Source organism: Corticium candelabrum, chromosome 18 (assembly GCF_963422355.1).
Source record: "Corticium candelabrum chromosome 18, ooCorCand1.1, whole genome shotgun sequence".
In the NCBI taxonomy this organism is placed as follows: domain Eukaryota; kingdom Metazoa; phylum Porifera; class Homoscleromorpha; order Homosclerophorida; family Plakinidae; genus Corticium; species Corticium candelabrum.
Window position 1 is genome coordinate 3,146,555 of NC_085102.1, and position 15,821 is coordinate 3,162,375.

Sequence of the window (15,821 nt, forward strand, 5' to 3'; positions counted from 1 at the left end):
CGTTTGACAGACAACGCGGCATCGTGAATGAAAATAGAGGTGGGAGACCAAAGGTCGACACAATGTGAGTAATTAATTAAATTCCAGTACTGACGCACGCGCAGTTAGGACGTTAATTAACTAAATCTGGATGTATCTGTAATCAAGACTAGATGGCAATTCAGAACACAACGCGACGTGGCAGCTGGCTAACTCAGATATTATCGGTCAAAACTATCTAGTTACCGAAGCAATATCTAAATTGTGCAATAAACCATGCACATGCATCAAAATCAGATTATATGTAATATGTAGAAAGGTCGACGAAGACATCTGTGCCGCATTCCGCTTGTCTAGCGCGCGTTAAGACAAAAATGTAAACAGCAGTTAACGAGGGGAAAAGTGATACTGAATACTTTTCTGTTGACGACGACAAGGGAGTTTGGCTCTTCGATCTGAAAAAGCACCAGCAACTGTACGTGTTCGCAGATCTGGAAGCATCTCGTACACATCAGAAGCGGAAATGCTGACTGGACTGCCGAGTTTGCCGACCTGCTGCATCATTCCCAAACAAACTTCGCGAAAAACGCAACACTCAACACGACGTCGACACGTCGACCAACCAGCCGTGACCAGTACTCAACTGTCGACCGATAAACGGCGACTCTAGCTCATTTCAACCTATCAAGACAACAAACCGCCGGACAACCCACACGCCTCCGACACTCACCAAACCGAGCCCGTCCACCCTACAAACAAAGCACAGCAAGAATACACAACTAAACTCTCAATGGAAACGATTCCGTCGACGACTCGCGCTTCTCCATGCGCACAACGACACAGAGAAACAGTCGTCGGCATACCTTTGAGGCTCGATACCGACGACCAATGGACAAGTCTGTTAGAAACCCGTTGACAGATGACTCGAGGTCAAATCAACGACCCGAGTCTCCATCAGTACGCGCCATCAGATCACCATTCCTTGCCGGTGATCGAGACGGTCGACATCCGTGTCTGTTCGTGCATCCAATGCGCCATGGGAAGTAGATCAATGTCGGTCGAACGAGCAAGTGCGGACGGAGACAAGCATGAAACCGACCTTCGAACGCAGAGAACTGACGACGAAAATGGGCAAGAAATCCACGCAGAAGCGAAACAATGCGATGAACGCGAACGCGATTCGCAAGCGAAAGGAATTTCCTACGCGAATCGAGAAGAGATTCGAGCGAAAGCGAAGCAGGCGTTGAAAGACCACAATCACGACCTATTGTACTCATTGCTGCAGGTTCGATGTCAGTAGTTTGGTGTCTGTGACTCTATACCGTCTTATTTCATGTACAGTGCACGAGCTTTGATGACGGGGATGATCTGATTAAACTATGGGATGAAGCACACTACAGGGAAGAGGAGAAGCGGCTAGGCCACGCGCTTACTCCTTTGTCTCGCTTCAGGATACGCCAAAAGTCAGTTAAAGGGGAAATCCAACAAAGATGAACTTATCTCATATGATTAGATCTTACGAAGACAAATCGATCAGTTTAGGTTACTTCGTTATCTTCGCTTTTGTATACGAGAACGAGCGATGTTTCTGTGACGTGCAACGCCCACGCGCCTGCTCCACGCTTCTTGGTCGATTAAGCTCCGCCCACTGCGAGTGAATAAATGCGTCTAGGGATGACTGCTACGGATATATCGAGAATGACGAATTTGAATGCAAAGATATTATGAAGATCTGCCTTCTTGCCGTCAGTGGTTCCTCTCTAAAGTAAAATGGTGTTGGTAGAGCTGTTTCCCAGCCAGACTTTCAAGCAGAATTCCTCAATACCACGGCTTACCTAGAGAGCGCGCTTGTGCTAGAATATTTGTTTATCCTTGTTCTTTTAATATCCGAAGAGAAACGTTCAGCGCGCCGTCTGGCGTGTGCTACAGAGAACGTTCCTATTTTCACATCCGGTCAGCTCACTTTCTTTTGCCGCTGATTGGTAGAAGGTTACAATCCCGGATGTCAAAATAGGATCATCCTCTGTAGCACACGCCAGACGGCGCTCTGAACGTTTCTCTTCGGATATTAAAAGAACAAGGATAAGCAAATACTCAAGCACAAGCGCATTCTCTAGGTAAGCCGTGGTATTGAGGAATTCCGCTTGAAAGTCTGGCGGGGAAACAGCTCTACCGACACCATTTTACTTTAGAGAGGATCCACTGACGGCAAGAAGGCAGATCTTTATAACATCTTCGCATTCACATTCGTCATTCTCGATATATCCGTAGCAGTCATCCGTAAACGCATTTATTCCTTCGCAGTGGGCGGAGCTTAATCGACCAAAAGTGCAGAACAGGCGCGTGGGCGTTGCACATCAAGAAACGTCCCTCGTTCTCGTAGACAAAAGCGAAGATAGCGGAGTAACATATACCGATCGATTTGTCTTCGTAAGATCTACTCATACAAGTTAAGTTCACTTTTGTTGGACTTCACCTGTAAGTGTAGTCACATGTTCTAGTTGCTCTAAACTTCAGTATATATAATACTGTATAATGTAAATGTTCGAGCAAGAGCCCATGATGGCATCTGATTGACAGCCCAAAAATGCTTGTTGAAATTTTAAATTACTAATACTGTGTGTTTGATTAAGGGCCTTATCCGAATAAGCGCCTCTGTAGGAGAGAGACTTGTAACTTGAAAAAGCCACGTGTATTACTAATATTTTAGACTCACAGTACTGCTGCATCAAGCTCGGCCTTAATTCATTCTTAATTTATTATATAATTGATTTTTAATTTATTATATAATTGATTCTTAATTTATTATATAATTGATTCTTAATTTATTATATAATTGATTCTTAATTTATTATATAATTGATTCTTAGCTTATTATATAATTGATTTTTAATTTATTATATAATTGATTTTTAATTTATTATATAATTGATTTTTAATTTATTATATAATTGATTTTTAATTTATTATATAATTGATTCTTAATGTATTATATAGTTCATTTATTATACAATTAATTCTTAATTTATTATATAATTGATTCTTAATTTATTATATAGTTAATTCATTATATAATTAATTCTTAATTTACTATATAATTCTTAATTTATTGGTACAATAGAGTTTAAATTACTGTATGAACAGCATAGGTGGTGTTTCGATCCGAGTGCTGTCGACATGCATTGTCTACAGTGCTGCATCGTTTGTCAGGCATGGTATGTACGAAAACAATCATACAATAATCACATCTGCCTGAATAAAAGAGCCCTTGGACGATCATTCAGACACAACCCGAGTTTGGTTTTTCCCCAAGACTAATAAACACCCGGGGCTCCTTTTCACATTGATGGCATGCATACATACATACATGTTGCAGGTATTACATGCATACATACATACGTACATACAATTAAGCACCCCGGGCTCTTTTAGACATTTTTGATGGCATGCAGACATTGATGCATACATACACATTTAGGTATTTCCTCTAAAAGAAATGAGAAGCCAGGGTTCTTTCAGAAATTCATGGCATGCATACATGCATGCTCTGTATGCAGGGTTCGAAAAATAGGTCGTCAAGTCGTCATTTGACGTGTTAAATTTTACAACTGACGACTAGAGCAGTCTAGGTCGTCAAATGATGACTAGAGCAGACCAAGGCTAGTTTGTAATGGCTTTCTCGGTATGCAGGCGGATAACTGTACCGTACTGAAACATGCGCCGCTTGGATGCTCACATTGGGACATTTGTCGTCCAATGATATGTACACATAGTAATAAACCAGCAACAAACTGCTCATATCCCGGATAATGAAACTGGGAGTGCAAGAGCCATGTCAGGATTCTAACAGAGTGAAGGCATGAAGTTTGTGACCAGGGAGCACGTGGGGAAGTGGAGACAATGGTAATCCTGTAGATCAAAATAGGTATGATTTTAGTAGCAAGAAATGGACAACTTCTGCATTGTGATATGGAAGTCTGCTTGAAACCCTGCCTTGTTTTTTATGAGAGGTGGTGTGCATTTAATGGCTAATTCAATTAGCTATCACTATTGTCTTCCTTGCCTCTGCAAAGATGTCTAGCTCTGTATAATGTAACACGTCGTATCCATTGGCTCAGTGGTAATGTTTTGAATACTTTCAGTTGCATGGCATTGTGGGAATACTGCGCTGTATGCTTGCACTGCACTGAATTTTAGAAGGCCGTACAAAATGATGGCAAACCACTAAACACCATGATTGATATCAACATGACGTCCTAGAAAAAATTGACGACCTAAATTTTGGGAAACTCGTCAAATGACAACAACTAGTTGGAATGATTTTTCGAGCCCTGTGTATGTCGCAGGTATTTCCTCAAGAAATAAGCACCCGGGGGATCTTTTTGAAAATGATGGCATGCATACACATACACGCTCTGTAAGTTGAAGGCATTTCCTTCAAAACAAATAATCACCCTGGGGGCTCTTTAGACAATGTTGGCATGCGTACATACATACATGCTCTGGATGCTTCCTCCAGAAGAAATATGCACCTGAGGCTCTTCGTGACATTGATGGCATGCATACATACTTAATTGAATGCTCTGTATGTTGCAGGTATTTCCTCCAAAACAAATAAGCACCCGAGGCTCTTTCAGACAAAGATGGCGTGCGCGTGCATGCACGCACGCACACACACACACACACACACACACACACACACACACACACACACACACACACACATGCTCTGTAAGTTGCAGGTATTTCCTTTAAAATTAAGCACCTGGGGGCTCTTTTAGACAATGATGGCATGCATACATACATACATGTTATGTACACTTCCTCCAAAAAAAGCACCCAACGATGACATTGATGGCAAACATACATACTTACATGCTCTGTATGTTGCAGGCATTGCCTCCAAAACAAATAAACACCCCGGGCTCTTTGACAATTATTAATGGCATACATACATACATACATGTTCTGTATGTTGCAGGTATCCACCTCCACTCACAATCTGCCCATCGGGCAAACGGAAGAGTGCGGCGCTGCCAACTTCCTCCACGCAGATCCTCAAGGAATGGCTACGGGCGAACCGATCAAGTCCGTACCCGAGCAAACTGGACAAGACTCGGCTCTCGCAGAAGACCCAGCTGACACTCGGTCAAGTGAAGACTTGGTTCGCGAATGCCCGAAGGCGTATGAAGAAGATGAAAAAGGGGCGGGACGGACGCGTTCCCCTAAGAAAAGTTGGTCACTACCCCTACCGACCGATAGCACCACAGCCGAATCCGACCCACAAATGGGCACCCCAGGAAAACTACTGGACCGAAACGATGGGACACAATAGTAACTCTGCTGTCGCTTCAGTCAATGGTATGCCTAATCCCAATGGCTTTATGGATCATTTCTTGGGACCACCAATACACTCGACTCCCCTCCCGCCTTTCAGTACATTCATGCAGAAGAGACCGGATATGTTTAATAATCCGTCTTCTGTATTTCAGTATCAAAACGAGACCGGCAATGCTTGGGCTCCGCACTCAGTCTCAGATACTTGGATGGAACCGTGGAGACCCCAGGAGATGTTTATGAGTCCAGACTTCGAGGCACCAAATGTAAATCAGAGATCTGCATTCAGGGCCGTGACTCGTAACAATCTCTATCGACCGCAACCGGTCAAGATGCTTCCTGCACCCAGCGACGCCCATCGAAGCCTCCACATGAACCACATGATGTGTCGCCATGACAACATGAATAACACTCGCTCTGTTTTTGATGCCGGAACGACGACACAACTGGACGTGGCCATAACGCTGGCCCACATGGGAGACCAGTAGGTCTCCCTGACTTTCCTAGACTATTGAGTTCTAGTGATCTTACCACGTTTTGACAATTCGGCAGTGTACTGCTAGTTTATTTCAATCTAGTTATGATATCATGATAAATGAGGCTACACACGGTCACGTTCCATGTTTTCTCATTTCTAACCGTACCGTGCCTTCTCGTTGGCGAGAGCCAGACGACGAATGTTTGCGATGCAACCAGCCGATGCCTCTTGGAGGATCTCGTCAGTTGATCCGATCATTTTCAGTAGGGGCTTGACGACGAGGCTGTCATGCATCGTGATGCAGTTGTTGGGGTCACGTGACAGCTGGTAGAGCGCCTTGGCGGTCGCACGATGCACGTCCAGACTGGGTGACTGCAGATATTTGACCAACGGAGCGACGGCACCGTGAACACCGAATGCGACTCGATTATTTCCCCACATGCAACACCTACGATGTGATCAGTTAGTGACATCATGAGTATACGTTACTTTGTGGTGACCCACCTGGCTATGGCCTCGGCCAAGTGTTTGCGCAAGTGATCGTCAGTCTACAATACACGAGCACTCACATAAGCCACAATCACATTGTATCGCAAACTGCAATCGGCAATCACAGATGCTAATAGATTTTTACATGAGTAATAATGTTGCCATGGTAACCACATAAAAGCTGCAAAATCGTATGACCGAATTTTGAAAATAAAGTGTTAATTGATTTGAAGACTGCAGTAAATGTTGCCATGGTAACTACCATAAAGGGGGCAAAAATTTGATGGCCAAAGTCTGATTGTAAAGAGCTCGCACAACCATCATACACAATACACACAAGCAAACGTGCACACACACACACACACACACACACACACACACACACACACACACACAAACACACACGCATGAATGTTTGCATGTTAACTCAACAGATTGCCAAGAGTCGGTTCATGCTATTGTGTACCATCGTCAGTGACGCTTGTCACTCGAATCATCGTTATCCATCATAGTGGCAATCGAAGCAGAAATCCGATGAATCGGTAAACCCACTTCGTCTCCCTCACTTTCCATACAGCCATTCACATGGCAACAGCAAAATCATATATCAAGTAACACAAAACCTAATACCATAAATGTCCAAAAAAAGCTCATACAATCGATTAACAGCCCCGAGGCGATTAAACAATGAAATAGGCATAGTTGGAATGAATGCAATCAAAATAGCTGCCTCTGCCCGAATAATGGCCCTCAGGTGGTTATTCAGATGTAATCCTGGTTAAACTTTTTCAAAATTAATAATTAGAGCCCGGGGTTCTTTTTTGGACATTTACAGTTTTAGTACGAGACAAACACTCAAAGAATGGTGAAAGGAGTAAACGACAGAGTGACTGAATAACGAAAATATTTTCTTGTTACCGTGTTGGTTAGCTTGGCCAGCATTGGTACAACGCCGTGGTCTGTGATGACCGCTAGATTCTCTTCGTCTTTTGCGATGTTTCCGATAGCTGCACATACACTTGCTAAAACCTGAGCACAAGACATGCTTTTGTATCAATGATGATCTGTGTGTATGTGTATGCAAAGCTTACCTCTCTGTCTTCTGATCTCAATAGACTCACTATTAGTTCCAAGCCGCCGACAAATGATCGTACCATTTCACCAGCATCCTGGAAATGATTTGATATTAACAGTGTTTGGTGGTGTTTGGTGTTTGGTGTTTGGTGTGTGTGTGTGTGTGTGTGTGTGTGTGTGTGTGTGTGTGTGTGTGTGTGTGTGTGTGTGCATGAGTGTACATGCATGCATGAGTGTACATACTTCATCCTGTCTTATCTGTCATTCACACTTACCTTAGCATTTTCAATACACGGACAGATAGCCCAAGCAGCTGATGCTTGAACCTACAGTACAAAACAACTGATTAATTAAACCAAACTAAAACCAAACATACAGTTGCCTACCATACTATTACAACACAAAACAACATGCAAGTACAACCCAGTAAGTAAAAGCATCTTATGTACACTGTATCAGAGTCCCAAAAATCAGATTGTTAGATGGTACAATAAAACCTCTCTGCATAAATAATTTTGTTTCCTCAAAATAAAACTTATCATGTCAACTAATTTACTAATTAAATTAAAATGTAACAATATATTGAAAATTTTGTAATTAAGGCCGCACCAAAAAATTGTCTAATTGGGGTAAACCACCCGCCCGTGTTTGGAGCTCAAGGTCCGCTGAGTTTTTTTTATTTAAATGTGTTTTCTGTTGGCCTGGGCGTACCCGTGTTGTAGGGGGCATGTGTTTTGAGAGATGGCAAGATTCTTTGTGTGTCTGGCAACTGTAGTCTTGCAGGAAGTTGGATTCGATGATCGAGTGGACAATGTACTCAGCACGCCGTGTTTGGCAGCTGATTTTGTGCATGCGCATGCTGAGAAATAAGATGTCTACTGTTGCCCTGTGCATATCTGTATCCGAGGGGCACGTGTTTTCAGAGATGGCAAGATTGTTCGTGTGTCTGGCGACTGTAGTCTTCGTGAGGTGTTGCAGGAGGTTGGATTTGGTGATCGAGTGGACGATGTACTCATGTAGCATGCAAACTGCAACGACAAATACCTCCAAACATAATGATTGACAATAATTTTAAAAGATAACAAGAAAAATAAAAACTCCACCCGCCCGTCTCTTTCCTCTGTATGTTATCCCAATCAGACAATTTTTTCAGTGCAGCCTAACTTAAAAGTGTGGTGCATACTGTACCTCAGGATTAGGTGATTTCAGTAGGGACCAGAGGAGTCGAACTCCATCATTCTGATCAACAATCCTAAAGAATGTATAAACCTCATTTGAAAGAAGCGAAAGTCTAAATGAAAATTTCATATTGATATGTTATGACGTTCAAAAGATATTGTGTTTACAGACAGACACATAGACAGACAGACAGACAGACAGACAGACGGATGGACAGACAAACAGACAGACAGACGGATGGACAGACAAACAGACAGACAGAAAGACAGACCTCTAAAAACATTACAATCTTGCTCTACCGTGCTACGTGGCCTACTTGTAATAACAACAGAAACGACTCACGTCATGCACTCCGTGTCTTGTGCACATGCACCAACCGCACGAGTGACATTGATGAGAAGAGCTTGATTCGTTCCGGTCAGAAGGCTGACCAGCGGTCCAATCCCGCCTGTCTTACGAATCGTTGTGCGGTTGCCAGGTTCCTTAGCACACTCACCCAAAGCCCCAACGGCATTAATCAACACCTAAAACAATTTTTTCCTTCATGTTTTGTCTGTTTCTCTCCTTTAAGCCCGCCTGAGCCAATACTTAACTGTTTAATTAATTAATCATTATTTAGTCAGTCTATTAATTATAATTTAGTTAGTCAATTATCATAACTTAATTAATTAATCATAATTAATTCATTAATCATTATTCAGTTAATTAATCATAATTTAGTTAATTAAATAGTCATTATTACTTGACATGTAGTTTCACAGTTGTTGTAGTAGTGTGTTGCCAGTATCAATGTTAAAGCTATTGATATCAATAAAGTTGTTGTAATGTAGTTTATTAAATAACTAAGTATTATGTAGATAACTAATTAATCATAATTTTTTTAATTAATTAATCATAATTTAGCTTATGAATGAATGCATTATTATGTAGTAAATTAATTAATCATAATTTAGTTAATTAATTATAATTTAGTTAATTACTTATAATTCAATTATTATTAATAATAATTTAGTTAATTAATTATAATTCAATTATTAATAATAATAATTTAGTTAATTAATTAATCATAATTTAGCTAATTAACAATAATTCAGTTAATTAATTAATCATAACATTACCTCTTCTGGCTGACCGTGCAAAAGCCCAACCAACTGCTCAACAGCTTTCAGCTCTTGAAATCTAAATAAAGTCATCCTGTTTTGCTCCATGTGACTATTACATCGTAAACAATGAAGACCGTTTCACATTCTTGATGCTGACTGCACATTTCCATATGGCGCCTGTTGCGGCGGCGAGTAGTTCTTTGTTGGATGCGGCAGACAAGAGTTTGACAATGGGATCGAGTCCGCCATACTGACGAACGAGTGTACGAGTCTCTTCGTCTTCGGCACACTTTAAAATACATAAAAAATGTAAACAAGCAAAAACATATTGAGTAATGATTAATCCGAATTCAATACGCTCAACTCGGTCTGTTTGTCTGTCCTTATGTCTGCCTGTCTCTCTCTGTCTATGTGTCTGTCGTCTTTATGTCTGCATGTCTGTTTGTCTGTCTGTCTCAATATATACATATGTTTTCCATTTAAATCAAACGTTTACATCATGGGCAACCTAACACTAACACAACAAGACAATTACGATCCTGAAGCACACAAAATTACACTGAGCAAACTATATTATGACATTCTAATCTAGCTATGCTAATGAGTTTGTTGGAGACGACTTTCACATTGCAAAGCTGTAGTGTCACTGCAAGGATTGATCGCCACTTGTTCTTGAAGTTGATCTCATTTCGTTTTCTTTCATCATCTCTTGCACTCTTTGCCAGCTTGTTCAAATACTTTGCTACTTGTCCCCATCCCAATGACCAAAATGTTTGAAAACAAGAGGAATGACTAATCATAGTGATGTGTCTGTTGTCTGTCTACGTGTCTCTATGTATGTATGTCCGTTTGTGTATTTGTGTGTATGTCTGTTTGTCTGTCTCTGTGTCTGCCTGTCTGTTGTTTGTTTGTATGTATGTCTGCCTGTCTGTGTGTCTGTCTGTTTGTTTGTGTGTCTGTTAGTCTGTCTATGTTTCTGTCTGTCTTTCTATCTATCTGTTTGTAAGTCTGTCTGTTGTCTGTCTTTCTGTTTGTCTGTCTATTTGTCTGCCATAGTCCATATATGTCATAGTGTTCTCACCAGGATTTGTACCAACTGTCAATGACAACTGATTCATGATCTCATATTTTCATAATTAACTAAAGATAACGTCAATTCAAGCTTGCAAGTTTTACACATTACGATCGATGCCCAAAAACAAACATGCGTATTACGGTAACCTATTACTACTTACTAAAACCAAACGTCATCCTACGTATCTCAAGCCCTTTTAATGGCCTAACTAAAAAAATTAAGAAAAGATTCGACCATCTTTATGGAAGTTAGGGCGTAGCAAAGTATGTCCATCTTTCATAACATAAGTCACTATTCCAACTTGAACTGTGATACAGCACATGTGTACAGTACGCATGCTAAGATCAAGAATTTTGTCATAAAACAGACTAGCACACTCCAGCCCATGTTACTAACTTATGTGTGGGTGTAACCGACAAAATAATGGCATTGCCGGCTCTATTGTGATTACGTTTGTCCTCATCATGAGTTCTCTGCGATTGCCTTTCACAGTCAAACTCAAATTCAACTGCATGAACTTGATGGGTCATCGCATAACAACAATTTTAAGAAAACTCAAATTTTCCAATACTTTTTCTTTTTAATTTGTACTAAAGCTAGTAGCTTACTTTAAATATTGCGCTGGCACAATGCATTTCTAGCTCCTGACTCTCGGATGTAAGGTTCCTGACAAGGTCCTTTATCATTCCTTGCGATCGAATGAGTTCACGATATGACGACTGTCACATAAATAACAAAATAATACGTAGAGAAAGATGCAGCAGTTGTTGACGTGATAGCTTACATCTGAAGCACATTCTTGTAGTGTCCCAACGACGGGTATGAGAACACTCTCGTTCTCTGATTTCAATAGCTTTGCAAGAAGCGGCACGGCACCAGCTCTCTGAATAGCCTAGAATTCAACGTCCGTGAAGAGAGAAACGGATAGTTTAATACACAAGTGAGTCGCATATATGCATAGGCCGATGGACACCCTGAATTGTCACATATGATGCTGCCCGTGTCTTACCTCTCGGTTCTTTGCACTCTTGCTGCAACTCCACAGTGCAAGCGCTCCACTTCTAGCGACTGCGATATCGAGCTCTTCCTCTACGGTCTGTGGATCAGTGATGACGTCGCATTGCAGTAGAGCGACTAGACGGCTGATTCCTCCATACTGACGAACGGTCTGTCGTGCTCGTCTAAACTTTGCAACGTTGGCGATCGTCTCGGCGGCCAGCGATTTCAACTCCTTGTTTCTGGCTTGTAAAATGTTGACAACCGTTTCAAGTCCTCCCAAATCAGCAATAGAAGTTCGAATAACAGGATTCTTTGAGATGTCTCGAAGAATTTTGAGAGAACCAATCTAAACATAAAAATCTAGTAAATAGAACTGAAAATGTATGTATGTACTTAATTCACGGCCACAGCTTAAGTCCAATCGCTACCAAAAATTGGCATGTACACCTGGCATGTTAAGACGAATGGTTTTATGCAAACAAAATGGACGGAGGATCCCCCTTCAAGAGGTAGACTCATTTCTTTGAAAAGGCTTGCATTGTCTGTAAATTGTCAGGAAATAAACGACTATTCATTGATTATTGATTCTTTTTGCATATATGGAGTAGTGACCGAACATTTCAAAGTTTCTCATTAGTGTTACTTTCATCATTCATTGCTGTTTACAGGTTATTGTTACGACACAATGCTATCATCTAGATGTCCAATCAGATGCATCTGAATGAAAAATGAAAAACATTATGTATGTACAAGCACTACAGTGAAATGGAAGTCATTTGATAAATCAGTCTTGATAGTCTTTGTAAAACAGGATTTTCTAAAACCCACTAAATATGCTCAAAGAGAGTCAGGTACCTAGTGACGTGTGGTGCCATTATGCTACTCTCCTCATACTGCTTATAGCACTGCAGTCATAAGGAAGAAATACCTATAAATACAGTTGTAACTTTGTCTGCTAATATAACCCATGCAAAGAAAGGGTTCAGATTGAATCTAGTACATATATAAGATTGCACTGTAAAAACTGTCAGGTTGCGGTATCTCACTCAACAGTGTTCGGAGACCTGCTGTGTTTTTTTGCACATGTGCATGCCGACTATGATATCGTCTTCTGTTACTCTGTCGGTATTTGTGTGCAAAAGGACGGGCACTTTGAGAGACAGTCGGATCTTTGTGTGTCTGCTGGCTGTAGTGGATATCCACTGTAGTGAGATGCCGCAGGAGGTGGAATACAGTGATCGACTGTAGACAATGTCGCCAGCATGCAAATGGCAACAACAGACACTTCGGCCAAACAAAGCACTGACTTGGATAACAAAATACAGCTCCACACCGAGTTCATAAGTACACAGTTGTGTGTACTTTTGTCTGAGGCATGAGTCAGGAACTGAATCTACGTCGAGCTCTGTAGCTAAAGTGGTTTTGATTTACTAAAAAATAATGCCATTGCAAGTAGAGGAGGTGAAGCCCCAAGTAGCAGCAAAAGCAACACTCACACAACTTTGGACCGCCTGATGGGAGACCTACGTCGGAGATGTATCCAGTTCTGTTTCAAACATTGATGGTAAAATCAGTGTTTCCATTGAAAAATTCGATTAGTAATCACTTAGCTAAAAAAGTTTGTTCGTTCATAGCCAAGCACTCTAATTTGGAGCCAAGAAAAATTTGCCCAAACGGCAAACATCCAACAATCTAACAGACAACAACTACTATTGATTCAAGTTTAACCTGGTCAGACAGACGGGCAGCGCTTATCAATTGCTGCAAAATGTAGTACTAATCTGACACACGTCATGCTCAAAGAAACATAACTTTGGAAACAATGAAGTCTACAAATCAGACTTCAAGTGTTTAGTGCCATCCTTCTTAGCTTTTATAACAAAACATACAAGCTTCGTCAAAATTAGAGTCTTGAAGTTCTGGCCTTACTATGTTCAGTATCATCAAAGTTCAGCATCATTTGTCATCGTCATCGTCATCTTCCTGGTGGTTTCTATACCATCGGTCTGCTTTCTTTTACTTTGGCAGTCTTCTTCAGAAACATGACTGTCATCTTCACTGTGATGATTTCCAGTTCGACACTTATCTAAGGAAGCCGTAAATTGCAAAGAGTGCCCGCTACGTGCAGGACATAAAGAGTATTCTAGTCCTTGAAGCTCCAATGCATTGCACTTCTGACCAAGCTGTAGTGACTGTGTTTGCAAGACTTGATTGATAGGAAGGTGTACACAGTACACTGTAACAGCTAGCCAAATTGGCAAAGAGGCTTTACCATTTTATCGCCAGCATCTTCTATTTGTAGCATTTGGCTATTTGGTAATCATCTAGCGGAAAGACTGACTGTAAAATATATGGCAACAAGTCTGCCTGCTTGTTCACCCACCCATCTTTCTCTGCTGATGTTACCCCAACCCAACAATTTTTTCAGTAAGGGCTAATAATCAAAATCATCAATTAATAATTTAATTAAAATAATTAAATCAAAAGAGTTCCAACGTGTAGGCTTGATACTAAACTGCTCTACCTTGCATTTCACTTCCGCAGTATCTAATAAGTTGATCAGAACCTCAAGACCACCATTGTCTCGAATCGCCACTTGACACGTCTCCTGGTCCAAGTCAAAATCCCGAATCGAACAGAGAGCAATGATGGTAGCAGCCTGATTGCCTGCCTGCGACACAAAAAATGATAAAACATAAATACAGCGCCAAACGTACACAGCACAAACCTTGAGATATCTAACTAACTTCTGAATTTGCCAGTACTCTGTGGGGAGATCTCCCATTTCCTGTACAAACAACATACATACTTTCATCAAGGCATCAGAGAAAAGTCTAATAAATGCGGCAATAAAATACGACTGCTGCAATTATGCAGTTGACACTGGTGACATAAAACTATGATGAGTATCCATTCTGTCTACAACCAAACATCCACCAATCATGCAAAGTACATTAAAAATTACCAAAAAATTCAACACACATGTGCCTCAATCCATGTGTCTTACCCACAATGATTGAACGTTTCATTGAGTTTTAAGACTTTCAAGAAATATGATGATTAAATAAATAAATGTCAACATAATAACCTGTCTTCTCTCTGATACTTCTTCCTCTTCGTCTTCCGTTGAGCTGTCGCTCTGCAGCAACTCGTCTTGAAGAGAACGTTTTGACCGAGTGCCACTATGCATACCACGACTATAAAAAAAGAGAAAAGTCGATGACATACTTGCCACAAAATGACAGCTAACAACAACATACTTTGACTATTCCAGATACCGAAATTGATCGATTTGCAGTGTGTCTTAATTAATTAATTAATTAATTAAAAATAAATTAACTACTTGATTTGCAGTCTGCCTGACTGCCTAAGTCAAATTCCGATAATTGGTGGGATCGTTAGCAACCCCTCTTTCGTCTTTCAATGTTATTAAGATTTGAGTGTGTTTGTAATGCACGATTCACTGACAAGAATTTCAACCAGTGATGTTTGACACCACAATAAGCCTCATCAGAATTCTCATTACTTCTTACAAAGACAACAGGATGTCACTTATCCAAACGCCAGTTAACTGAACGTGTCGGTACTACTGGATGACCCGTGGCTCGGACTCACTCTAGCTTTATGCGCACAAATTGCAATGCGTATGAGCATCAGTGTACACGCGTACTAGCAGTTCTCATCCGTGATATGACATGAAACCCCAAGAGCCGCACAATTTAAAGCTTCAGACTGCTGGAGCTACTGTACTCTTGCATTGGTGAAGACTGGAATTGCAAATATGACTGTGTGTGAAATGTGAAAACAAAGAACTAACTGCAGACTTTCCGCTCTCAGTTGCACGACAACTAACTGTTGCACTAAAAAGCTATATAGTTTGAGTCCCGGCACTTTTATGTGGGTGTGACAATTAGGTGTCAGTTATCTGGACTATCAGAGTTATGAACGGGTCAAGAAACAAAAGTGTTCAGATAAGTGACATTTTACTGTACCTGCTGATATATAAATTACCTCGATCCTCCTGTTGATCTCGCATGCACTTTCAATGACATAGTCGGTTCAGGAATCAATTTTGTTTTACTGTAAGACAACAAAACAACCGATGCAA

At 40.9% G+C, this 15,821-nt stretch overlaps 2 protein-coding genes across 2 annotated transcripts in view; one reads left to right on the forward strand and one right to left on the reverse strand.

The window, feature by feature from the left end:
• Positions 1–1,015: 1,015 nt before the first annotated feature.
• LOC134193665 (homeobox protein SIX2-like) lies at positions 1,016–5,927 on the forward strand. Its single transcript, XM_062662505.1, has 3 exons — positions 1,016–1,264; positions 1,321–1,442; positions 4,961–5,927. The coding sequence occupies exons 1-3, from the start codon at positions 1,016–1,018 to the stop codon at positions 5,802–5,804; spliced, it is 1,215 nt and encodes a 404-aa protein (XP_062518489.1). The 3' UTR covers positions 5,805–5,927.
• Positions 5,910–15,821, reverse strand: part of LOC134194395 (outer dynein arm-docking complex subunit 2-like) — a 15,983-nt gene continuing 6,071 nt past the window's right edge. Inside the window, exons 10-25 of the mRNA XM_062663326.1 lie at positions 15,725–15,793; positions 14,802–14,910; positions 14,442–14,501; positions 14,238–14,384; positions 11,724–12,059; positions 11,499–11,606; positions 11,323–11,433; positions 9,774–9,928; positions 9,655–9,715; positions 8,879–9,060; positions 8,546–8,609; positions 7,633–7,683; positions 7,375–7,452; positions 7,202–7,312; positions 6,299–6,342; positions 5,910–6,242 (exon numbers count right to left, since the gene is read on the reverse strand). Coding sequence (XP_062519310.1) covers positions 5,951–6,242; positions 6,299–6,342; positions 7,202–7,312; positions 7,375–7,452; positions 7,633–7,683; positions 8,546–8,609; positions 8,879–9,060; positions 9,655–9,715; positions 9,774–9,928; positions 11,323–11,433; positions 11,499–11,606; positions 11,724–12,059; positions 14,238–14,384; positions 14,442–14,501; positions 14,802–14,910; positions 15,725–15,793 — 1,978 coding nt within the window. The 3' untranslated portion in view covers positions 5,910–5,950. The remainder of the gene's footprint in view (positions 6,243–6,298; positions 6,343–7,201; positions 7,313–7,374; positions 7,453–7,632; positions 7,684–8,545; positions 8,610–8,878; positions 9,061–9,654; positions 9,716–9,773; positions 9,929–11,322; positions 11,434–11,498; positions 11,607–11,723; positions 12,060–14,237; positions 14,385–14,441; positions 14,502–14,801; positions 14,911–15,724; positions 15,794–15,821) is intronic.